We start from the raw sequence: 26,510 nt of genomic DNA on the forward strand, positions 1-26,510 counted from the left end.
ACGGAACTTGGAAGTATCAAAGCTGAAGCTGTATGAAGCCTGAAGCTGCTGTTTGTGTCACTTCTCCTTAAGTGGACAGCTCTTTTTGTATTCTTAATGGGAACAAATGAAAGAATCAAGAAACACAACTAGGGATGGGTATCGAGAACCGGTTCCTTTCGGGTATCGTTAAGAAATGATTCGATCTACCGACATCAATAAGCTTTGTGTTTAACGATTCTGTTATCGGTCCTTCAGAGTGGCTGTTGTTTTGGGGGGTGTTTGTCAGGAAAATGATAATTTCTCTACATTGATTACAGACCCTGCAGCGGGTCCGTAATCAATTTTTCTGCAGCGCAGCATTGCTTTGAACCTTGAACCAATCGAAGCAGTGGTTCGCAGATTGAAGCTGTGCTTCGATCAATAGATGAAGCATTGCTTCGAAGCAACAGATCGAACCAATGCTTCGATCTACTGCTTTATTTATTCTTTCTTTCTTTCGCTTAATTTTCCCCCGCTAAAACCATAAAGAGTATACATCTGTGAGTATTATTTACCTTTTCTATGTTAAACCGACCTGTTATGGTCTTCTGAAACAGTTGATAGATTTATTTTATAACTTAAAAACGGGAGCGATGCAAACGCGTTAACATGTCTATGGCATTTTCAATGTTAAAAGTTAGCATTAAGCAATTGCAGCTGTCATCACGTTCAGGTGCATTTGTTTTCAAATTGTAATATTTCTTAAATTAATTTTTGTTTATATATTAAAAATCTAATGATTATTATATACAATATATACTTATTATGTACAATTTTAAAGAAAGAGACAAAAAGAACCTGAATAGAAACACAACAGAAAATATAAAAGCAACTAACAATGAACATAAATAAATACATACAGAAATAAATAAGTGTTTCCTGTGAACACCTAGTGACTCTTACACCTCCATTTCATCCCTGTCTTATTTAAGTTTAATGACAAATTGTTTCAGTCAAACCATATTTTCAGTTTGTTAATTTCTTCAGTGATTTCCTCCAGAACTATCTGCCAAGCTAGAAAACTGCTGCATCCTTGTAAGAGCAGAATACTACTGGAATGAATATGAATAAGGAAAGTTGTTTTTTTTCTCACCTAAATGGATGCTGCACTCACTCCAGTTTATTGTCTGGAATAGTCCCAGATTGCATTTCAGACCTTCTAGAATTGAAACATTTTTGTGTGGGTGGTGTTGGGGGCTAATTTTGGGTTTCAGCTTTTTTTGATTTTCATCACTTTCATCTCTGAATATGTCAATCGTGAGTCACTTTTGTGCGGATTAAAGTTACTAACTGGGACTCCTGTCTTGTTGCAACAAAAAAACGAGAATCGTCCTCCGTTCTGTTCACACAGCTCCAAACGTTGTGCGGCTCTCTGCCGAGTCAAGTTAGAACAATAGAATCCAGTCTGAATTAATAACTTCAAAGCGAAACACCGTTTTGTTTATTTTTATTTATGTCCAGAGATCAAGGATACAGTAACCAATTTCATATTTATTTACTTTAAGACTCAATGAAATACATAGAAAACCTGTAAAGCCTACTTTTAGTACAAAATTCACAAGGTATCGATAAGGGAATCGATAAGGAATCAGCTCGATAAGCAGAATCGATAAGCAGAATCGATAATGGCATCGATATCGATAAAATCTTATCAATACCCATCCCTAAACACAACTGAAATGCTGGCAACGGGATGTTTAGTGACCATCAGGCTAAACTTGTGGAACTTTGAAATATCAAAGCATATGCAGCCAGATGCATTGTTGGAGAGTGTGACGATATTTTACATAGTTGCTATGGGCCACTTCAGGAGAAGGAAAATCAGCAGGATGCAATTGTGTTCTCTTGCATCTCTGACTTTGTCTCCTAACTGTCACCACCTGAGCAGCATCATATTCCTCTTCTTCACTCATGTTCTTTTTCTTCCTTCGGCTGCTCCCGTTAGGGGTCGCCACAGCAGATCAATAGTTTCCATCTCACCCTGTCCTCTGTACAGTGGTGGGCACAGTTCTGCAAATCCGCTAACCGCTAATTAGCAAAGCTAACATTTCCACTAGCGGATGAACTTTTCAGCTAACTTTAAAAACTGTCAGTGGACCAATTAGCTTCCGCTAAATTTAGTTCTGATAACTTTCACTCTGCTAACTTTTTTTTTTTTTTGCTGGCATAGAGATAAAGCTGAACGGTCAGATACATCTGTAAAACCTAAAATCCATCCATCCATCTTCTACTGCTTAGTCCAATTAAGGGTCGCGGGGGGCTGGAGCCTATCCCAGCAGTCATAGAGCGCGAGGCGGGGTACACCCTGGACAGGACGCCAGTCTGTCGCAGGGCCACAAACAGACAAACAAACACAGACACACCCACACACACACCTACGGACAATTTTAAAGATTCCAATCCACCTAACCCGTATGTCTTTGGATGTGGGAGGAAACCAGAGCACCCGGAGGAAACCCACGCACACACGGGGAGAACATGCAAACTCCACACAGAAAGGCCACGGGAAATGAACCCACGACATTCTCGCTGTGAGGCAACAATGCTAAACACTAAGCCACTGTGCTGCCCTAAAACCTAAAATGCTACATGTTCATTCCTGTTGTGTGGTTTGCAATAAACAGACTGCTGTGAGAAGCTCAGTCCTCCCTAGGGTTGGGAGGACTGGTTCTTTTCGGGTATCGTTAAGAAATTATTTGATCCACTGATATCAATAGCCTTTTTGCTTAACGATTCCCTTATCAGTCCTTCAGAGTGGCCGAGGTTTTTGAGCGTGTTTGTCAGAAAAATGATCATTTCTCTACGTTGATTGCAGATGCTGCAGCAGCTCTGTAATCAACCACTTCTGTACCTTCTGTACCACTTTGGAGCGTGAACCAATGAAGCAGTGCTTCTATCTGCTGGCTCGTTGGTGCTTTGATTCGCTGCTCTTCAGAAGCGGAAAGTCCACTTCTTAACTCCTCTCAAAGCCATTAAAACATGTCAATTGTGAGTCACTTTTGTGTGGATTAAAGTCACTAACTGGGACTCTTGTTGCAGTCAAGAAACGAGAATCGTCCTCCGTTCCATTGGCACAGCTCCAAACGCTGCGCAGCTCTCTGCTGAGACAGAGTCCGGTCGGAATGAATAACTTCAAAGCGAAACACCGCTTTAAGTAAAATGACACCTCTTTCCAAACGCTGTAATACAGACAATAAACTACAATCGACTTTTTTTCCCTCCCAAAATGAGACATCCTGCATTCTTTATGAATTACATCCTGACATGCAGCACAACCAGCTGCAAGAGCTCAGATGTATGGAAAGACATTCAAGCCAACAATGTCTGAAAGGAAATGCTTTTGACAAAAACTACAGATTTTGTTTATTTTTATTTATGTCCAGAGATCAAGGATCCACCATGTAGAGTTTATTATGTCCAGAGTTTAAAGATCCAGTGACCAATTTCATATTTATTTACTTTAAGACTCAATAAAATGTTGTTGACATGGAAAACCTGTAAAACCTACTTTTAGTACACATAAAATTCACAAGAGGTATTGATAAGGAATCGGATCAATAAGCGGAATAGATAATAGTACCGATATTGATAAAATCTTATCAATACCCATGTTAGGGTCCCTTCAGGTTGTTTTTGAGGTCTTGTATTTTGTCTTCTTCCTTGTCTGTCTGTCCTGTCTTCTGAATGGTCAGTGTCCAAGTTTCTGTTGTATTTGCTCTGTCCATGATTTCTGTCTTTGTGAATCTGTGGGTTTGTCATTTGGATGAAGGAGTTGGAGTCAGGTGTGTGTGTGTGTGTGTGTGTGTGTGTGTAGGTGTATGTGCACGTCTGGTTAGTGTGCTCAGCTATATGCGCATGTGTCCTGGCACGCCCCCCTCCTAGTCCACATTGACATGTATGCTGGCCCTCTTCTGTCTTGCTGCGTATGTGTGCATATTATCCCTCTTTCCTCTGTGTTGTTCCTGGAGCATGTGCACGCTCTGTGTCTGGGTACTTCTCACTGAGCGTGCAGTGCTGTCGGTCTGGTTAGACCCCGCCCTTTGTTTACATTATGTTTTGTCTGTTCTCTCATCTTTCTTTCCAACCAAGTTTGTCCTACACTCCTGTGGTTGCTTGTGTCTTGGTCTTTCCACTGTGTGTTTGTCATTGTTCCTTTCTATGTCATTAGGCTTATTAGTATGTTGGGTCACTTCATGTTTGCACTCTTCAGTCATCTATGTTCTGTTCTCTGCCGCCATCTAGTGTCTTAAATTAGTCTTCACACTTCTTCTGAGTTTCCAGCTGGAATTAATTCACTCATCAGACTCTGTATTTAACCTCACCTGTGTTCATGTCCCATGCTGGTCCATTGTAGCTGTTTTCCTGTGGTAGCTGATTCCTGTGCTGCTTTTCGTCTTTGTCCATGCAGCATGCTACTTATCATTCTGTTGTTAAAGTGACTGCTCACCTTTTCTGATGTCCTGTGTTCTCCACTGCTCCCTTTTTGTAAGTACTCAGTTCTGGTTTTTGCACTCCCTGGAAGATTGTCAACTTAAGTTTTGCTTTGTCTCCTCACGCCCTGGATCTCCCCACAACCTGAGTGGGTGAATTTTGTATTTTGGTTGTTCCTGCTCCTCAACTGTTTTTGTATCTTGTCACCAGTCCAGCATTAAACCTGGTATTCTTTAAAAATTCAACCTTTTGTCGTGACTGCTCTGCATTTGGGAAATCTCAGCCTTTGTTCAGATCCTGGCTTCAAATCATAACAACCCATCCCTAGTCCTCCCCCAGTAAAAGTGGGCAGACCAGGTGCTATTGCAAAAAAAAACAAACAAACAAAACAAAACAAAACAAAAAAGACGTAATTTACTTTCAACATGCCGATATTCACATAGTCACAGAGTGGGCAGGAGTCATGAACTGCAAAGCAGCTTTCACTCATGGTTTCATTTAAAAACAAACTAATTCCGTACAGTTTAGCGAAACAGCTCTGTTATTTTCACAGTGAAAATATCAGCTATATATTTTAGTTTTAAAGTAATGCACGAATTCTGAAGGTCTGAAATTAAACAGACACGTGCCGAAAGGCACTATGGGAAAATTCAAATGACCTGCTCTCATCACTACCACCCTCCCCCATCAAAATGCAGAGAATATTGCCATCTATGGGATAGGTGTATAAATAGACCAACATATTCAGAACATCTCAATATAAGTGGATCACAGATCACAGGCATTGTAAAAACCAAGTTACAGTAACTTTACAGGGGGTGTCAAAATCGGCATATTTTTTGTTTATTTCAGTTTCACAACAGTATATCATTTTAAAGTACCACAATTCACTCCTTTGAGATATCCCATAATCCCTTGCACACCAGAGAGTTGCTGCAGTCAAAATAACACTGAGAAACTACTCTACATGACGACAACTGCAAATGAACATTACACAACCCAAATGTAACTTTTATGCCTTTCATAACATTTTAAAGAGACTGCTGCATGAGACCCTGAAACGTTGCTCAGACACTCTCAATGCGAACTTTCTGAAATTTTGTGACATTTTGCAAGATTTGAAACCTCACACACAAATTACAGTTGGTCTATTTACACTCCCATTCAGTAGATGGCAGTGTTCTCTGCATTTTGACTGAGGGGGGAGGAAGTGATGAGAGCAGGTCATTTGAATTTTCCCATAATGCCTTTCGACACGTGCCTGTTTGTCAAACCTTCAGAATTTGTACATTACTTTAAAACTAAAACATACAGTTGATATTTTCACTTTGTAAAATCAACAGAGGTGACAGTAATTTTGAAAACTTGTCTGGAATTAATTTGTTTAAAATTTTAACCATAAGTCAAAACTGTTTGGCTGTGCATGACTCCATGACATGTCTGCAAGACTGTATGGATGTGAAAATAAATTGTAAAATCAACAGAGGTGATGGGAGTTTCAAAAACTTGTATGGAGTTAGTTTGTTTAAAATTTCAACCATAAGTCAAAATTGCGTGGTTATGCATGACTCCGGAACACATCTGGCAAGACTGTATGGCTGTGAAAAATTATCTTCCCCCACTTTCCTTTTTTCCTCCCATCTCTGGTGACCAGCTCGCTTTTGCTGAGAGAAGGCTGATCTTAGACAGAAGTGCTGGCTTGCTATTGTTTGTGATTGCCTTCGATTTTTTTCAGAAATATCAGTAGCTGCCAGTGTACTGGAGTCAATACTAAAAGTTATCAGGTGAGCTTTTATCTGTAACTTCCGCTAAATTTTTTAGGGGCTTATCGGTTTAGCTTTATAAAACTTAACTTTCAATTAGGGGATTAACTCTTATCGACGCTAACTTTTTGGTTAGCTGTGCCCACCACTGTCTCTGTATTTTCCTCTGTCACACCAACCACCTGCATGTCCTCCCTCAGCACATCCACAACCTCCTCTTTGGCCTCCCTCTTTTCCTCCTGTATGGTGGCTCTATCCTCAGCATCCTTCTCCCTATATATTCTGAGTCCCTCCTCTGCACATGTCCAAACATCTCAAACTTGCCTCTCTGATTTTGTTTCCTAATCCTGTCCATCCTCGTCACTCCCAAAGAGAATCAAAACATCTTCAGCTCTGCCACCTCTTTTTGTTAGTGCCACCATCTCGAAGCTGTACAACATATCTGGTCTCATTACTATCTTGTAGACTTTCCCTTCACTCTTGCAGATATTCTTCAGTCACAAATCACTCCTGCCAGCTTTCTCCACTCACTCCACCCTGATCTCGTCCGTCAACCTGTCCATCGCCACTGCGAACAAGAACGGCCTCATAGCTGATCCTTGGTGTAATCCCACCTCCACCTTGAATGAGTCTGTCATTCGTACTGCGCATCTCACTGCTGTCACACTATCCTTGTATATGTGTTGTGTGGGCCGCCAGAAGAGGAGGTACTGCTGGCCCACCACCAGAGGGCGCCCTGCCTGAAGTGCGGGCTTCAGGCACGAGAGGGCGCTGCCGCCATGGACACAGCCGGGGGTGACAGCTGTCGCTCATTACCTCTTGACAGCTGTCACCCATCTACTCAACATCATCTCACTCCATAAAGACCAGACGTCATCTCCACCTCGTTGCCGAGATATCATACTTCATAGGAGGTAATACTCTCAGCCTTTTTGTGAGATTTGTAACTCTGTTATTGTGAGAATTTGCAGGAGAACCGGTCGTTTGTGAGGAGGCTGTGCAAGATGGCGCTCCTTTTCAGCTGAGACCGCTGCAACATATTGAATGAGAGGTGGAGGTGGCATTCCCACCGTTGTTGTTACTGGGTGTACACACACCCACACTTGACTGTCTTTGTTCTTCGCCAGCAGTACCAGATCCGACAGTCGGGGACGGTGATCACCTGGGAATTCGGGACTTGGCGGCTCCAGTATTCACCAGGTTCTGGGGCGGCGGAAATCGTGTGGTTCCGGCTCTTCTCAGGACAGACGTCCTTCTATGTACTTCTCCATCAGTATTCTCAGACCAAACATCGCATCTGTAGTGCTTTTCTCCACATGAAACCTTATTGCTGCTCACAGATCTTCACCTGTTTTCTAATCATAGTTTTACTACTCTTTCCCGTAACTTCATGCTGTGGCTGATCACCTTTATGCCTCTGTACTTACTTCAGCTCTGCACATCACCCTTGTTCTTCAAAACAGAAACCAGCACTCCTCAGACAACCTTTCACTTTCCAAGATTTTATTAAACAATCTGGCTCGAAACTCCACTGCCATCTCTCCTATATATCATTTATAGGGGACTATATGCGATATGGAGAATTATCCCAAAACAGTTGGCTTGAGCTCTAACAGTGTGTGTGTGTGTGTTTTTTTTTTTTGTTTTTTTAATAGCAGAGATTTTGATGGTACAGCTCTCCTATTCCCACAATTTTATACAGTCTATTTCTAATGGTGGAATTCTGAATGGTGACAACTGAGGTGAAGCAGTTCTGTCATTCCCTAGGTATTAATTCAGGTTCTTTTCTTGGATGAATTGACAGTCTGTCCTTTGTGGGCCATTCTCCAGCTGCAGATATGACTCACTGTGGTTCTCTTGAGACCCAGAGCTTCAGAAATGGCTTGGTAACCCTTTCCAGACTGATATAGTTCATCACTGTTCTTTTCTTCTGTGATTTATTTTGACTGTGGGAAAGTGTTCAGCTTGTTGAGACCTTTAAGGCGATTTGCCATTGTTGGAAAGGTTCTCTTTAACTAATGACGTTTAGCAGAGCTGGAGTCAAATACACCTGTTGTGTCTCATGTAACTGAACCCAGTTATGCATTAAATGTTACTTGAGGGAAATTACTTTTTCAAATACAGTAAGTTTAGTTGGTGTTGGACACAATTTTACTTTCACTAAATAATGTAATAAGTATTTTTTTAATTATCTTATTTTAAAACATCATTTTTCAGATGGTCTTTGTTTTAAATTTAGTATGAATGTCTGATACAAGAAAGTATAAGGAATATGAAAAATAGAGGAAATCAGAAGTTTTGGGGTTAGTGTTGTACTCTTTAATTGTGATCGTTACTGAGTTTTTAAAATGCTTATCGCAAAGTGTTCGTTTTTTTTTTTTACGACATCATGCAAGTTTTATAAGTCCACGGACACTGATCTGTCTGTTACAGATACATCAGTTTCCTCGGATTCGCGGAAGAAAAATGCCACAGTTGTCGTAAAGCGGTACTGGTTGGTTGCTGCGGTGACACTGTGTGGCTCCTGTGCGACGCTTAGCTAAACATAGCATGTGGACATCGCACACTCTTAGAACATTCAAGTTTTAAAAGAAGAATTTTGCAGCATGTCTGTCACAGAGCGACATCAGACAGAGCAAAGATGGCGAGAAAGACGGTTTGAAAAAGTGTGATAAGGACAAGAATCCGTGGAATTGTTGCTGGCTTCATGAACACATCTGAAAGATAAACGGGAAAAGCGAACTGGTAAGAATTTTTTTTTCTCTCTCTGGAAAATAAACATTGTGCTGTTCAAACAGAATTTCAGAAGAGATTATGTGCCTTTTTTCTTTCATTAATCTAGACTTTCTTTAATTGAAAAAAAAAAAAAAGACATTGTGGCTTTGAATGAATTTAGGCTACATGAATTTACACAACAATGTAAATTAGTTTTTATTAATGTAGACTTTTTTCATGGGAAAAAAGACACTGTGGCTTTGAGTGGATTTACACAAGAATGTGTGGCTTTTTTTACTATAAGGTATGTTATTGATATTTTACCCTGATTTTTAAAAAATATTCTACAAGCTTTAGCTGTGGTGTTTGAAATACTATAACTTTTCAGTCTTCATGAATTTCATGTAGTTTAATTGTTCTGAGTTAATGCATAATTTGGTTTACAATTAAAAGGAAAATCATACCAGGTCCTATTTCCACGTCGTATTCTGTTATTTCAACATGATCATTGACGGTTCAAATGAAAGGTTGACTCTAGGATAATTTAAATATGCACTAATTTTGAGATTTGTTCTTCTAGGAGATGTTGAAAATGTATCAGTAGATGAAAATTTAATTTGGTTTCTGGGGCCCCACAAGGCCCTAGACCCCGGATCCTGGGGAGCTGCGCCCCCCCCCCCAGACCCCCTGCAAATTTTCCTCGGAATTTACCATTTTAATTTCACAGCCCTGCTTTTTTTTTCACCAAACATAAAATCTAGGTTTGTATCTCAGATGTACATTCTGGCAAACTGTAGCTGAACTTTCAGGTCTTGGTTTTAAGAAACCTCTTCTCTGTACCATTTCATGATGAAACTGTATAACTGGGGATACAAAATGCAAAACATGCACTATGGACAATTTCTCCAATCACAGCCACAGAAGCCTGTAACTTCTTCTGGGTTGTCTGGGTGTCTTGGTGGTTTTCTTCTCCTTCTTGCACAGTCAATCAGTTTTTGAGAACTGTCTGCTCCATGCAGATTTACCTTGGCGTGCCATGCTGTTTGTATTTCTTCATAATTGATGTCAATAAAGTCTAAGACATATTCAGTAACTTGGAAATGTTCATGTATCCATCCCCTGACTTGTCTGAAGAAAACTGGCAATAAAAGTGATTATTTACAGGTATTATACTAAAGGGGCACATTACTTATGCAACCCATCATCTTGGCTTTGTTGTGTGGGCCGCTGAAGAGGAGGTACTGCTGGCCCACCACCACCAGAGGGCGCCCTGCCTGGAGTGCGGGCTCCAGGCACTAGGGGGCGCTGCCGCCTTGCAGGAGCAGCCAGAGTGACAGCTGTCACCCATCACCTGCGACAGCTGTCATCAATCATCGGATCTGCAGGGGTATATCAGCAGGACGGCATCTCCACCTCATTGCCGAGATATCGCTCTACCAAAGAGGTAACGTTCTCAGCCGATTCTATTGTCTTCCTGACAGTAATACTTTGTTGCTTGTGTGCAGACAGTGAGTAGTACAACTGGAGACTGTATTGGACTTTTTTTGGATAAGTACTCACATTCTTACACTACAGTATTTTTCTGACGAGAGGTAAAGGTGGTGTTTCCACCCTACGTGTTGCTGGGTGCTGCCGCACCCACACCTGACTGTTTCTGTTCCTCGCCAGCAGTACCGGATCCGACGAGCGGAGGCAGTGGCCACCTGGGAGTTCGGGACTTGGCGGCTCCAGTATTCCTGGGGTTCGGTGGCGGAGGAAATCGGGTGGTTCTGGTTCGACTTGGACAGACGTCTCCTATCTTCGAGCCTGCCCACACGACACCGTTGACATTTGGCTTATTTCGACATTGTAATCAGTTGTGTTTGTTGTGCGTGTTTCACAACAGTAAAGCTTTGTTATTTGACTTCCTCCATTGTCCGTTCATTTGCGCCCCCTGTTGTAGGTCTGTGTTCCTACACTTTCCCAACAGGATATCTCGGCCAACGTCATGGATCCCGAGGGGCGTCAACCGGCTGTTGAACGGCCAATGGAAGAACAGGGCGCACAGGCGTCCGCAGGAGGAGTGATTGGTGAGTTGCAGCGGATCCTCACCACTTTCACGACTCGGTTGGATCTAATGACCGAGCAGAACGTCCTCCTTAACCGCAGGGTGGAGGCTCTCGCCGCGCAGGTGGAGGCGCGCCCTCAGGGCGCTGCTGCGGCTCTCCCTCCTGTCGACCCTGTGCGTAACAGTGACGTTCCACAGGTCGTTCAACGACCCCCCCCCCACCTTCCCCGGAAGCATACATAAGCCCTCCAGAGCCGTACGGAGGTTGTGTGGAGACGTGCGCGGACTTCCTTATGCAGTGTTCGCTCGTCTTCGCACAACGTCCTGTCATGTACGCGACCGATGCTAGCAAGATAGCTTATGTAATAAACCTGCTTCGCGGTGAGGCACGCGCTTGGGCTACAGCGCTCTGGGAGCAGAATTCACGGCTCCTTCAAACATATGATGGGTTTGTGAGGGAGTTCAGAACAGTGTTCGATCACCCAAATAGAGGATAGACCGCTTCAGCCGTGCTGCTGTCAATGAGACGGGCGCCGGAGCGCAGCTGCCTATGCAGTCGACTTCCGCATCGTGGCTGCGAGGTCCGGCTGGAATAGCACTGCCCTCCGCGCCGCCTTTGTAAACGGACTGTCATTGGTTCTTAAGGAGCAGCTGGTGGCTAAGGACGAACCGCGGGATTTAGATGGGCTTATTGACCTCGTCATACGATTAGACAATCGGGTAGAAGAACGCCGTCGGGAACGAGACGAAGGGCGTGGCCGGGCATGCGCCGTCCCTCTCCCTTCCGGTTCCGACCGCGCTCCACCCTCCCCACGCTCCACGGCCCCTGCCCTCCGTGTGGTTACAGCTCCCCCTGCTGACGAAGCTATGGACACGAGCAGGGCCACATTTAGGGCACCAGCTACACAGAGGAGGCTGGCCCTCGGGGCGTGTTTTGTTTGTGGCTCGGTAGAGCATCAGGTAAGAGACTGCCCCGAGCGGTTAAACACCAACGCCCGCCCCTAGAAACTGGGCTAGGGGTGGGCTGAGACATTCATGTGGGACACACCCACATTGCCACACGACTCCCGGTTACAATCCTTTATGAGGATTCAACCCTGAAGGCCCCAGCACTGGTGGATACGGGCTCTGAAGGGAATCTGCTAGACAGCAGATGGGCCAGGGAGATAGGGCTCCCTCTGGTGGCGCTTACCTCGCCTGTGCAGGTGCGAGCACTAGATGGCTCCCTACTCCCTCCAATCACGCATAAAACACCACCTGTAACTCTGGTGGTGTCAGGAAATCACCGGGAGGAGATCGAGTTTTTTGTGACTCCTGCTACCTCCCGAGTGATTTTAGGGTTTCCCTGGATGTTAAAACACAATCCCCGGATCGATTGGCCGTCCGGGGTAGTGGTTCAGTGGAGCGAGACCTGCCATCGGGTATGTTTAGGTTCCTCGGTTCCTCCCGGTTCCCAGGCTAAGGAGGAGGTCAGAGTCCCGCCCAATCTGGGGACGGTGCCAGTGGAGTACCACGACCTTGTTGATGTGTTCAGCAAGGATCTGGCGCTCACCCTTCCCCCCCACCGTCCGTACGATTGTGCCATTGATTTGGTTCCAGGCGGTGAGTTCCCGTCCAGCAGGCTGTACAACCTCTCACGGCCTGAGCGCGAATCAATGGAGACCTACATCCGGGACTCCTTAGCCGCCGGGGTGATCCGGAATTCCACCTCCCCGATGGGCGCAGGTTTCTTTTTTGTGGGTAAAAAAGACAGCGGACTTCGTCCATGCATTGATTACAGGGGACTGAACGAAATCACGGTTCGTAATCGATACACGTTGCCCCTGTTGGATTCGGTGTTCACGCCCCTGCATGGAGCCCGAATATTCACCAAGCTCGATCTTAGAAATGCGTATCACCTGGTTCGGATCCGGAAGGGAGACGAGTGGAAGACGGCATTCAACACCCCCTTAGGTCACTTTGAGTACCTGGTCATGCCGTTCGGTCTTACAAACGCCCCCGCGACGTTCCAAGCTTTGGTTAATGATGTCTTGCGGGATTTCCTGCACCGGTTCGTCTTCGTATACCTAGACGATATACTCATCTTTTCTCCGGATCCTGAGACCCATGTCAAGCATGTACGTCAGGTCCTGCAGCGGTTGTTGGAGAACCGGCTGTTTGTGAAGGGCGAGAAGTGTGAGTTCCACCGCACATCTTTGTCCTTCCTGGGGTTCATCATCTCCTCCAACTCCGTCGCTCCTGATCCGGCCAAGGTTACGGCGGTGAGAGACTGGCCCCAACCCACAAGCCGTAGGAAGCTGAAACAGTTCCTCGGCTTTGCAAATTTCTACAGGAGGTTCATTAAGGGCTACAGTCAATTAGTTAGCCCCTTGACAGCCCTGACCTCACCAAAAGTCCCCTTCACCTGGTCAGATCGTTGCGATGCCGCGTTCAAGGAGTTGAAACGGCGCTTCTCGTCTGCACCCGTTCTGGTGCAGCCCGATCCTAGTTGCCAGTTAGTGGTTGAAGTGGACGCCTCGGACTCAGGGATAGGAGCCGTGCTGTCCCAGAGCGGGAAGACCGATAAGGTCCTTCACCCGTGTGCCTATTTTTCCCGTAGGTTGACCCCGACCGAACGGAACTATGACGTCGGCAATCGAGAACTCCTTGCGGTGAAAGAGGCTCTTGAAGAGTGGAGACATCTGTTGGAGGGAACGTCCGTGCCATTCACGGTTTTCACTGACCACCGGAACCTGGAGTATATCAGGACCGCCAAGCGGCTGAATCCCAGGCAAGCCCACTGGTCACTGTTCTTCGGCCGTTTTGACTTCCGGATCACCTACCGTCCCGGGACCAAAAACCAGAGATCGGATGCCTTGTCCCGGGTACATGAAGACGAAGTCAATATGGAGTTGTCGGATCCACCGGAAACCATCATCCCGGAGTTCACTATCGTGGCCACCCTCACCTGGGACGTAGAGAGAACCGTCCGGGAGGCCCTGGCACGAAGCCCGGACCCCGGAACCGGGCCGAAGAATAGACTTTACGTCCCACCAGAAGCTAGGGCTGCAGTCCTGGACTTCTGTCACGGTTCTAAGCTCTCCTGTCATCCAGGGGTGCGAAGAACCGTGGCAGTTGTCCGGCAGCGCTTCTGGTGGGCGTCCCTGGAGGCCGACGTCCGGGATTATATCCAGGCCTGTACCACCTGCGCCAGGGGCAAGGCCGACCATCGCAAGGTTTCGGGATTGCTACAGCCGCTGCCCGTGCCTCATAGCCCCTGGTCTCACATCGGCCTGGATTTTGTCACGGGCCTCCCGCGGTCCCAGGGCAACACCGTTATCCTCACGATAGTGGACCGATTCTCCAAGGCGGCCCACTTCGTGGCCCTCCCGAAGCTCCCAACGGCCCAGGAGACAGCGGACCTCCTGGTCCACCACGTCGTCCGGCTGCATGGGATCCCAACAGACATCGTCTCCGATCGCGGTCCCCAGTTCTCCTCGCACGTCTGGAGGAGCTTCTGCCGGGAACTGGGGGCCACGGTCAGTCTCTCATCCGGGTATCATCCCCAAACCAACGGGCAAGCAGAACGGGCCAACCAAGAGATGGAGCAGACCCTGCGTTGCGTGACAGCCGCGCACCCGGCGGCCTGGAGTACCCATCTGGCCTGGATCGAGTATGCCCACAACAGCCAAGTGTCGTCAGCCACCGGCCTCTCCCCTTTTGAGGTGTGTCTAGGGTATCAGCCCCCGTTGTTTCCGGTGGTTGAGGGAGAGGTCGGTGTGCCCTCGGTCCAGGCCCACCTGCGGAAGTGCCGTTGGGTGTGGCGAGCCGCCCGTTCTGCTTTGCTGAAGGTCCGGATGAGGACAAAGGCCCATGCAGACCGTCGGCGGACCCCGGCCCCTACGTATCGTCCAGGGCAGGAAGTGTGGTTGTCAACCAAGGACATTCCACTCCAAGTGGCCTCCCTGAAACTACAGGAACGATACATAGGTCCCTTTAAAATCCTCAAGGTCATCAGTCCGGCCTCACTGCGGATCCATTCCGTGTTTCACGTGTCAAGGATCAAACCACATCACACCTCACCCCTCTGTCCTCCGGGTCCGGCACCACTTCCTGCCCGGATCATCGATGGCGAGCCGGCTTGGACTGTGCGCCGGCTTTTGGATGTCCGACGGATGGGCCGGGGCTTCCAGTATTTGGTGGACTGGGAGGGGTACGGCCCCGAAGAACGCTCCTGGGTGAAGAAGAGCTTCATCCTGGACCCGGCCCTCCTGGCCGACTTCTACCGCCGCCACCCGGACAAGCCTGGTCGGGCGCCAGGAGGCGCCCGTTGAGGGGGGAGTCCTGTTGTGTGGGCAGCTGAAGAGGAGGTACTGCTGGCCCACCACCACCAGAGGGCGCCCTGCCTGGAGTGCGGGCTCCAGGCACTAGGGGGCGCTGCCGCCTTGCAGGAGCAGCCAGAGTGACAGCTGTCACCCATCACCTGCGACAGCTGTCATCAATCATCGGATCTGCAGGGGTATATCAGCAGGACGGCATCTCCACCTCATTGCCGAGATATCGCTCTACCAAAGAGGTAACGTTCTCAGCCGATTCTATTGTCTTCCTGACAGTAATACTTTGTTGCTTGTGTGCAGACAGTGAGTAGTACAACTGGAGACTGTATTGGACTTTTTTTGGATAAGTACTCACATTCTTACACTACAGTATTTTTCTGACGAGAGGTAGAGGTGGTGTTTCCACCCTACGTGTTGCTGGGTGCTGCCGCACCCACACCTGACTGTTTCTGTTCCTCGCCAGTGGTACCGGATCCGACGAGCGGAGGCAGTGGCCACCTGGGAGTTCGGGACTTGGCGGCTCCAGTATTCCCGGGGTTCGGTGGCGGAGGAAATCGGGTGGTTCCGGTTCGACTTGGACAGACGTCTCCTATCTTCGAGCCTGCCCACACGACACCGTTGACATTTGGCTTATTTCGACATTGTAATCAGTTGTGTGTGTTGTGCGTGTTTCACAACTGTAAAGCTTTGTTATTTGACTTCCTCCATTGTCCGTTCATTTGCGCCCCCTGTTGTGGGTCCGTGTTCCTACACTTTCCCAACAGGCTTTTAGATTTCCATCCATCCATCCATTTTCTTCCACTTTATCCAATCAATCAATTTTTTTATATAGCGCCAAATCACAACAAACAGTTGCCCCAAGGCGCTTTATATTGTAAGGCAAGGCCATACAATAATTATGTAAAACCCCAACGGTCAAAACGACCCCCTGTGAGCAAGCACTTGGCTACAGTGGGAAGGAAAAACTCCCTTTTAACAGGAAGAAACCTCCAGCAGAACCAGGCTCAGGGAGGGGCAGTCTTCTGCTGGGACTGGTTGGGGCTGAGGGAGAGAACCAGGAAAAAGACATGCTGTGGAGGGGAGCAGAGATCGATCACTAATGATTAAATGCAGAGTGGTGCATACAGAGCAAAAAGAGAAAGGAACAGTGCATCATGGGAACCCCCCAGCAGTCTACGTCTATAGCAGCATAACTAAGGGATGGTTCAGGGTCACCTGATCCAGCCCTAACTATAAGCTTTAGCAAAAAGGAAAGTTTTAAGCCTAATCTTAAAAGTAGAGAGGGTGTCTGTCTCCCTGATCTGAATTGGGAGCTGGTTCCACAGGAGAGGAGCCTGAAAGCTGAAGGCTCTGCCTCCCATTCTACTCTTACAAACCCTAGGAACTACAAGTAAGCCTGCAGTCTGAGAGCGAAGCGCTCTATTGGGGTGATATGGTACTACGAGGTCCCTAAGATAAGATGGGACCTGATTATTCAAAACCTTATAAGTAAGAAGAAGAATTTTAAATTCTATTCTAGAATTAACAGGAAGCCAATGAAGAGAGGCCAATATGGGTGAGATATGCTCTCTCCTTCTAGTCCCCGTCAGTACTCTAGCTGCAGCATTTTGAATTAACTGAAGGCTTTTTAGGGAACTTTTAGGACAACCTGAAAATAATGAATTACAATAGTCCAGCCTAGAGGAAATAAATGCATGAATTAGTTTTTCAGCATCACTCTGAGACAAGACCTTTCTGATTTTAGAGATATTGTGTAAATGCAAAAAAGCAGTCCTACATATTTGTTTCATATGCGCTTTGAATGACATATCCTGATCAAAAATGACTCCAAGATTTCTCACAGTATTACTAGAGGTCAGGGTAATGCCATCCAGAGTAAGGATCTGGTTAGACACCATGTTTCTAAGATTTGTGGGGCCAAGTACAATAACTTCAGTTTTATCTGAGTTTAAAAGCAGGAAATTAGAGGTCATCCATGTCTTTATGTCTGTAAGACAATCCTGCAGTTTAGCTAATTGGTGTGTGTCCTCTGGCTTCATGGATAGATAAAGCTGGGTATCATCTGCGTAACAATGAAAATTTAAGCAATACCGTCTAATAATACTGCCTAAGGGAAGCATGTATAAAATGAATAAAATTGGTCCTAGCACAGAACCTTGTGGAACTCCATAATTAACTTTAGTCTGTGAAGAAGATTCCCCATTTACATGAACAAATTGTAATCTATTAGACAAATATGATTCAAACCACCGCAGCGCAGTGCCTTCAATACCTATGGCATGCTCTAATCTCTGTAATAAAATTTTATGGTCAACAGTATCAAAAGCAGCACTGAGGTCTAACAGAACAAGCACAGAGATGAGTCCACTGTCTGAGGCCATAAGAAGATCATTTGTAACCTTCACTAATGCTGTTTCTGTACTATGATGAATTCTAAAACCTGACTGAAACTCTTCAAATAGACCATTCCTCTGCAGATGATCAGTTAGCTGTTTTACAACTACCCTTTCAAGAATTTTTGAGAGAAAAGGAAGGTTGGAGATTGGCCTATAATTAGCTAAGATAGCTGGGTCAAGTGATGGCTTTTTAAGTAATGGTTTAATTACTGCCACCTTAAAAGCCTGTGGTACATAGCCAACTGACAAAGATAGATTGATCATATTTAAGATCGAAGCATTAAATAATGGTAGGGCTTCCTTGAGCAGCCTGGTAGGAATGGGGTCTAATAAACATGTTGATGGTTTGGATGAAGTAACTAATGAAAATAACTCAGACAGAACAATCGGAGAGAAAGAGTCTAACCAAATACCGGCATCACTGAAAGCAGCCAAAGATAACGATACATCTTTGGGATGGTTATGAGTAATTTTTTCTCTAATAGTTAAAATTTTGTTAGCAAAGAAAGTCATGAAGTCATTACTAGTTAAAGTTAATGGAATACTCAGCTCAATAGAGCTCTGACTCTTTGTCAGCCTGGCTACAGTGCTGAAAAGAAACCTGGGGTTGTTCTTATTTTTTTCAATTAGTGATGAGTAGAAAGATGTCCTAGCTTTACGGAGGGCTTTTTTATAGAGCAACAGACTCTTTTTCCAGGCTAAGTGAAGATCTTCTAAATTAGTGAGACGCCATTTCCTCTCCAACTTACGGGTTATCTGCTTTAAGCTACGAGTTTGTGAGTTATACCACGGAGTCAGGCACTTCTGATTTAAAGCTCTCTTTTTTAGAGGAGCTACAGCATCCAAAGTTGTCTTCAATGAGGATGTAAAACTATTGACGAGATACTCTATCTCACTTACAGAGTTTAGGTAGCTACTCTGCACTGTGTTGGTATATGGCATTAGAGAACATAAAGAAGGAATCATATCCTTAAACCTAGTTACAGCGCTTTCTGAAAGACTTCTAGTGTAATGAAACTTATTCCCCACTGCTGGGTAGTCCATCAGAGTAAATGTAAATGTTATTAAGAAATGATCAGACAGAAGGGAGTTTTCAGGGAATACTGTTAAGTCTTCTATTTCCATACCATAAGTCAGAACAAGATCTAAGATATGATTAAAGTGGTGGGTGGACTCATTTACTTTTTGAGCAAAGCCAATAGAGTCTAATAATAGATTAAATGCAGTGTTGAGGCTGTCATTCTCAGCATCTGTGTGGATGTTAAAATCGCCCACTATAATTATCTTATCTGAGCTAAGCACTAAGTCAGACAAAAGGTCTGAAAATTCACAGAGAAACTCACAGTAACGACCAGGTGGACGATAGATAACAAATAAAACTGGTTTTTGGGACTTCCAATTTGGATGGACAAGACTAAGAGTCAAGCTTTCAAATGAATTAAAGCTCTGTCTGGGTTTTTGATTAATTAATAAGCTGGAATGGAAGATTGCAGCTAATCCTCCGCCCCGGCCCGGAGTCGGGTCGTGGGGGCAGCAGCTCAAGCAAAGCTGCCCAGGCCTCTCGATCCACACACACCGCCCCCAGCTCCTCCAGGGGGATCCTGAGGCGTTCCCAAGCCAGCTGAGAGACGTAGTCCCTCCAGCGTGTCCTGGGTCTTCCCCAGGGCCTCCTCCCAATGGGACGTGCCCGGAACACCTCTCCAGCGAGGCGTCCAGGGGGCATCTGGAAAAGATGCCCAAGCCACCTCAGCTGGCTCCTTTCGACATGGAGGAGCAGCGGCTCAACTCCAAGCTCCTCCCCAGTGACCGAGCTCCTCACCCTATCTCTAAGGGAGCGCCCAGCCAGGAGGAAACTCATCTCGGCCGCTTGTACTCGCGATCTCGTTCTTTCGGTCATGAGCCAAATCTCATGACCATTTATTTAATTTATATCAAGATCTAGAGACTTGCTTTCAGTTTGAGTTTAAGCAAGATAATTTATAATTTTTATTTTTTGTATTTTTTTTATATTTCTTGCATTTGAAATGGCATAAAGAAATTAAAGTGTGTGAAATACCAAGAGCCCCATACTTCAGGAGGACAGTGTAGCTCTGCAAGTACTAACTGAAGTGTAAATATTGGCAGTGCTGCTTTGGAGCATATGTTGATTTTTACAAAGCATTTGTCTCAGGTCCCCAAGCTGCTCTGTGGGATATCCTGAGAATTTGCAGGATCCCCAACAAGTTGCTGGATGTCAGAGCCGACTTACACACTGATACTGTGAGTGCTGTGCAGAACAGAGGCAGAATTTTCACAGTGAAGGGATGTGTTTTTTGGCTCCTGCACTGTTCAATACTTACATGGACTGGGTGTTGGGTAAGGTTGTGAAAACCGGCGGCTTAAACGTCTTTGGTGGCAAAGAAAGGTTTAGTGACCTTGACGTTGCAGACAATGCTGTGATATTTGTGGGATAACTGCATCCACTGATGGCACCATTTAAGAAGTTGAGTAATGAGTCAAGAGTAAGAGTATGAGTGTCTGCAGTTGCAGTGGTCCTGGATCAGGACTCAAATCCAGGCTTGTCTCCGCCATCATACGGAAACCCCTTTATCTTTCTGAATATCTTTCCTCACTTCCCCCTATCGGGTATGTAAAGTGCTGCATACAAAACACCTAAAATACTGGATTTTCGACAAGAATACAAATGTTTTTGTTTCTGCATTGCATTTGTGACTGTTTATTTACATATTTTTGAGTAGATATAATTATTGTGCTCACGCTGGAATGACTTTGTGTCAGACAAGCAGCCGTGAAACTTAGATTAGATGTATCACTTGTATTGTAATGGAGCATCAGGTATGACATGGATGATTCAGTACGTAGGCACCTCAACGTTGAGTGCAAAGGAGACACCCACGTTTCACCTGGCTGTGACAGGTAGATGGTTACTTTTGTGAGATGAGGATAGATTGCTTGTCTGCCAGGATGGTTGTCATCCAGGACCTGGGACATTTCCGTCATGTGGTGGAAATGGCAGTGCATGGCTCCCAGACTTGGGCATAAAAGTATCTATATTTCGTCAAAGTATGTGTTTTCACTGCAGACATCAGCCCCCAATCAGTGTCTAAAGACTTCAACAGAATAGAGAGGGTATGAGCCTGACATGTCACAATGGACGGAATGTCAATGAACCTTTAGACTGATCAGTTTAAAGGGTCTGGGTGTAGATGGATCTACTGTAACTGACCTCTGTTTGAGACAATGTCTTTCCTGTAACATCACGCCTCCTCCACATGTGCGAGTGCAAGCCGTCCACTTGGCCCACTCTCCCCACCAATACGTGGTCACCTCTAGCTCCTCCTCCAGACTATTGGAAGCCACACCATCTTCCTTTCAACAAAAAAATACATACAGACACGAGCATATACGTGATTCTGTTAGCCATTTCAAGCAACACCATCCACCTGTTTCCTAAACATGCCTGTAACAGTCAGGAGTTTGGAGTAAGTGAAGTCTGAGGTACAGTATATATTATGGGGGATAATTATTCTTGTGCTAACACATACAAGACTGGTACACAACAATTCACTCACTCAAATCATTGATTATGCAAGTTCATTGATAAGTTTGAAAGCAAAGTCATCTGACTCATGCCAATCCAATCATATTCATCCCAAATGTGTTTACAATCAGTACCCTAAAGCAGAGGTAAGTGGTGCAAGGGTTTCTGACTGAAATAGGAATAAAAGCACAAGTGGGACAATAGGTTGTCTTTGTAGAAGTACAATAAAAATAATGGAAGACCACACAGTACTAGTATTAGTATTAACAGCAGTAGTAGTAGTAGCAGCAGTAGTAGCATTAGAAGTAGTAGTAATGGGTGCCAAGTAATTTTTAGTTGTAGAAATTATTGTAGTTATTTGTGGGAGTCGTGTCAAAAAAAAATGAGGACTTGAGGCTTGACACTGACTTGCACACTGCGATACTTAAGACTTGAAAGCAGCGCTATTCCAGTCAAGTTTTGAGCTTATTAGTGCAGCAGATGACTGAAACAATCCTGCAAATGGTGATACAAGCATAAAATTTGGCACAAATACTCCTTAGACATTACTCTTTTGAAATAAACGATGAGCCACCTGAATTTTCAATAGGCAGCCAGGTACGGGTAAATTGAAGAATTATACAGGGTTCAAAATTAAGACGCTCAAATCATATTGAAAACTACATCACATTATTTGCTTGATAATAAAGATTCCAAAAAGGTATAGTTTGGACTATCTATGACTGAATGTTATGGAGTTATGGGGTAAAAACAGCAAGAATGGTGACAAAGGTCAGTTTCAGTTTGTACAGGGGTCAAAAGTTAAAGTTGCCCCAATTTTGGTAAAAAGTGATGCAAATTATTGGTTGAGCTAATAGGACTAATAAATGGAATAGTTTTGACTGTGTTGAATGCTTTGTCTCCAAAGTAAAGGTCAATGTCCATTGGATTCTGTGACATGTCACATATGTCAACCCATAACATAACTAAGCGTGACACATGGTCCAAGCTATTCCTTTAAAAATCTGTTAACTCAACAGTACATGATCACAGGTAGGTGTTTGCCTGCAATGGTATTTGCTCACTGACGCACCTCCTCCGGTGCCTATGGGTTGGCCTGCTGCAGGGTCGTCAGCCGGGTACCACCAATCTTTGACGTTTCGCCCCTTTGAACCCAGAACATCTCCTGGTGGCGGGGCAGCAACTGGGACATCTCCCAGTCGCCCCTTGCAGCCTGCCCTTTAGCTAGGTTGTGCCCCAGCATGTATCCCTCCTTTTGAGCCAAAGCCAGAAGCTACTGTACTTCTCTCCCCCTCCTCTGCCAGGTCTTTCATTGCTTTTTGGAGACCTGCCCCACACACACCCACCTCCCTCAGGAGGTGGATGGCTGATGTTCCCACGAAGCCACAGCAGTCAACCTCCACAGGGTAAATAGGGGTCCTCCAGCCCGCCTCCCTGCACTCTTCTGCAAGGTCAGAGTATTTAAGCCTCTTCCGCTCCCATGCCGCCTCCACACCTGCTTCCCACGGGACAGTTAGCTCTATGAGAAGCACTGTCTTGGTGCTGCTGGACCACAGCACAATGTCCGAACGCAGGCTTGTGGTGATGATCTCAGCAGGAAACCGCAGCCTCCTGCCCAGGTCGACTCTCTTATTGCAGTCCTGGGTCGCAAGCGGTGATGACTGTGGAAGCCTCCGAGGAGCTTGCAGAGTGGTCTTTGCTCCTGTCTCCCCTTCATGAACAAAGTCATGAAGGGTGCCCTTTGCTTGCTTCCTGCCTCTGCCCCTCTAGGACCTCCGCCAGCTTTCTTAGGACCTGATCATGCCGCCATCTGTAGCGTCCTTGGGAGAGTGCAGTCTTGTAGCCTGACAGGATGTGGTTGAGGCTTGCACTCCAGGTGCTACAGAGAGGGCAACATTCCTCTTTGCCCAGCCAGAGTTCTAGATTCCGTGGGCAGGGGAGGAAGTCATATGTGGCTCTCACCAGAAAGTGAAGCCTAGCCTGCGGGATCTTCCATAGGTCGGCCACATTAATGGTTTTGCCAACCACGCCCTCCCATGTAGTCCATTCCCCCTGGCGTCCCTGAGCAACGGCTTTGATCTTGAGATGCTCACTCTCCATACTCGTCACCTCAGCCACAATCAGCTCCTTCCTCTCTTTCCTAGTTGCCTTTGACCAGAACTTTGGGGCTTCTCCATATCCAAGGCCAGCTCTCCCCACTTGCACTCGGCCAATGATTTCTTTGTGCTGCAGCCTGCTTATTGCCTTGGCAACTTCAGCCTGGGCATCCCACTTACAGCCAATACAGACCCGGATGTTGGCGGTTTTGACTGCCTGGCCATTTGACTCCTTCAACTCCAGTACCAGCCTGGTCTTCTCCTGCATATAGCCCACGGTGATAGATTTCAATGGAAGCTGGAGGATGTTTCTCCCAAAAAGACCAGTCTATGACAGGCAACGCGGCAACCCCAGCCACTTCCGGATAAATGTATTTGCTTTTCCCTTTATTAGGAAAAATGCTGTAGATTCATTAGGAATCTACAGCAGGCCACGGAGCAGGTGATTAGAGACCCTGCAAGGCTTATTACAAATGTGGATGTGGAATCCATTAGCTTAGCGGGGAATTTAGTGCAGAAAATCCACTATGGTGATAGTGCAGTTTATTTGCCAGGGAGGGAATTTCAACAAGTTGAGACTGTGGCCTGCGTCCGTAGTCGTGTCCATAAAAATCACAGAGGGATATGCTTTCCAAAGTTAATACCCATTACTATATTGGATGATGTTGAAATTGAGGATGGCCCAGTGGTTGCTCCAGAAATAGCAAAGATTTCATGTCTGCTACCTACAACGCGCGTGTAATGTCCTAAACCTACTTCTAGGCATCTTATATATGCTACTCTGGAACCACCCCTAAACCCAAACAGTTCAACTGTCAACCTCACTGAGGTCCTTAGACTGGGTCTCATTAACATAAGATCACTGTTCTCAAAATCATTGTTGATTAATGATCTAATTATTGATCATCACTTAGATATGATAGAGCTATGTGAAACCTGGCTTAAACCTACAGCTGTCCTCCCCTTAAATGAGGCCTGCCCACCAGCATATACATTTAGTCACGTCCCTCGTGATGCAAAGCAAGGCAGGGGTGTTGTTCTTATTTATAAATCTAGGTTTAGCTTATTAGCTGTTGGGGGTTACAAATATCACTTGTTTGAGCATCTGATTCTCTGCTCTGCTCAGGATATTACACATTGCCAAGGTCAGAAGAATAAAAATCAGTCGTATTACTTTGTCACTGTATATAGGCCTCCTGGCCCATATTCTGAAATCTTAGATGAATTTGGTGCGTTCATCTCTAACTTGTCGACTAGTGTAGATAACATTATGATCATTGGTGACTTTAACATTCATATAAATAAGCCTTCTGATCCCCTCTGCAAATCATTTATGGAAATTGTGGATGCATTAGGATTTCGGCAATGCATTCGGGATTCGACGCACATTAGTGGAAATACCCTGGATCTGGTTCTCGCATGTGGTATTGCTGTCACGAATATTGACATCATCCCTCTTACATCAGTGGTGTCTGATCACTCACTTATTAAGTTTATCTTAGACTATAAGCATGCATTATTGGCTACAAAGCGGACTTACTACTCTGATTTGCTCAACAAAAACAAGCATAATTCAAAGTTCTTGTTCAACACGGTGGCAACACTTTTGCATGGACAACCACCTGTAGTTCGCTCTCCTTTTACAGCACAAGATTTCCTGGATTACTTTGGGAAGAAAATAGAAGACATCAGGTTAAACATATCCCGGCATGCCTTAATCCAGCCACTACACCCTGCTATTGATGTGGGCGCCACTACTGAGGTATTACCTAAATTTACAGAATTTGACAGTATCTCACTAGGCATGCTGATAAAACTCGTAATATCAATAAAAAAAAGCACAACCTGTTTATTTGATCCTATACCAACAAAACTGTTTGAGGACCTGTGGCCCACTCTTGGGCCGACTGTGCTGGAAATTATTAATCTTTCTTTAACTTCTGGATCTATTCCTAAATGTTTCAAATCTGCAGTGATTAAACAATTACTTAAGAAACCTAATCTTGACCCTAGTGTATTGACAAACTATCGGCCGATATCAAATCTATCATTTTTCTCTAAAATTCTGGAAAAAGTGGTGTCACGGCAGCTCGTAGACTATCTTACTGAGAATAATCTCTTTGAGCCACTGCAGTCTGCTTTTAGAAAATATCATTCCACAGAGATGGCTCTCACTAAAGTGGTGAATGATCTTCTGCTTACAATGGATTCGGACACCACTACGGTTCTGTTGCTGTTAGATCTCAGTGCTGCATTTGATACAGTGGATCATCATATTCTACTTGATAGCCTGGAAAATCATTTTGGGATTACTGGGAGTGCCCTTGCATGGCTGACGTCATACTTGACCAGTCATTCTCACTGTGTTTTGTACAGTACCTTAGTGACATGAAATTTGGATTTCCACAAGGGTCTGTCTTAGGCCCCCTGCTTTTCTCCCTTTATATAGCACCTCTTGGGCACATATTGTGGCGTTTTGGGATTACCTTTCACTGCTATGCAGATGTTACTCAGTTATACATGCTGATAACTGCTGGTAATCTCGTTCACATAAAATCCTTAGAAGATTGCCTTGCAGCAGTGAGAAGTTGGATGTCTAGAAACTTCCTACTTTTAAACTCTGAAAAGACTGAAATGATGGTTCTTGGTCCAGTGAGACATCGGCATCAATTTGACCAGTTAACACTCAGCCTCGGCACGTGTGTCATATATCACACTGACAAAGTGAGGAACCTTGGGGTAATTTTTGATCCTTCGTTGTCCTTTGGCCTCCACATTAGAAATATTACTAGGACTGCTTTCTTCCACCTGCGAAATATAGCGAAGATTCTCAGGGTGCAGGACTACTTTGTGTCCCTAAGGTGAATAGGAAGTCTGCGGGTCACAGAGCTTTCTCTTATCGTGCCCCTGTTCTGTGGAATGATCTCCCTGCGTCAATAAAACAGTCAGATTCTGTGGAGACTTTCAAGTCCAGACTTAAGACGCACTTATTTTCCCTTTCATATGGCTAGCATACTGGTACAGTTTTCTTTTGCGCTTTTTTCTTTTAATTCATTTATTAGTAATTGGAGCGGGCCCCGGCCTCAACTTTACCTAAATTCTGGGTCTTTTAGTAAAGTTTAGGACTAGTGGCCGGCGATCACCTTAGTAGTTCTCTGTTTTTCTTGTTGTTTAATGCTGGCAA

The 26,510-nt window shown here is 45.2% G+C and overlaps 1 protein-coding gene across 2 annotated transcripts in view; it reads right to left on the bottom strand.

The window, feature by feature from the left end:
- adamtsl2 (ADAMTS-like 2) overlaps positions 1-26,510 on the bottom strand; it is a 78,833-nt gene that overhangs the window by 38,452 nt on the left and 13,871 nt on the right. For both annotated transcript variants that reach the window (XR_004560900.1, XM_034171133.1), the window contains exon 2: positions 20,916-21,058. Coding sequence is in view for 1 of the 2 variants with exons in the window: in XM_034171133.1 (XP_034027024.1) it covers positions 20,916-21,058 (143 nt within the window). In the remaining variant the exon portion in view is untranslated. The remainder of the gene's footprint in view (positions 1-20,915; positions 21,059-26,510) is intronic.

This window comes from Thalassophryne amazonica, chromosome 5 (assembly GCF_902500255.1).
Source record: "Thalassophryne amazonica chromosome 5, fThaAma1.1, whole genome shotgun sequence".
NCBI classification, from domain to species: domain Eukaryota; kingdom Metazoa; phylum Chordata; class Actinopteri; order Batrachoidiformes; family Batrachoididae; genus Thalassophryne; species Thalassophryne amazonica.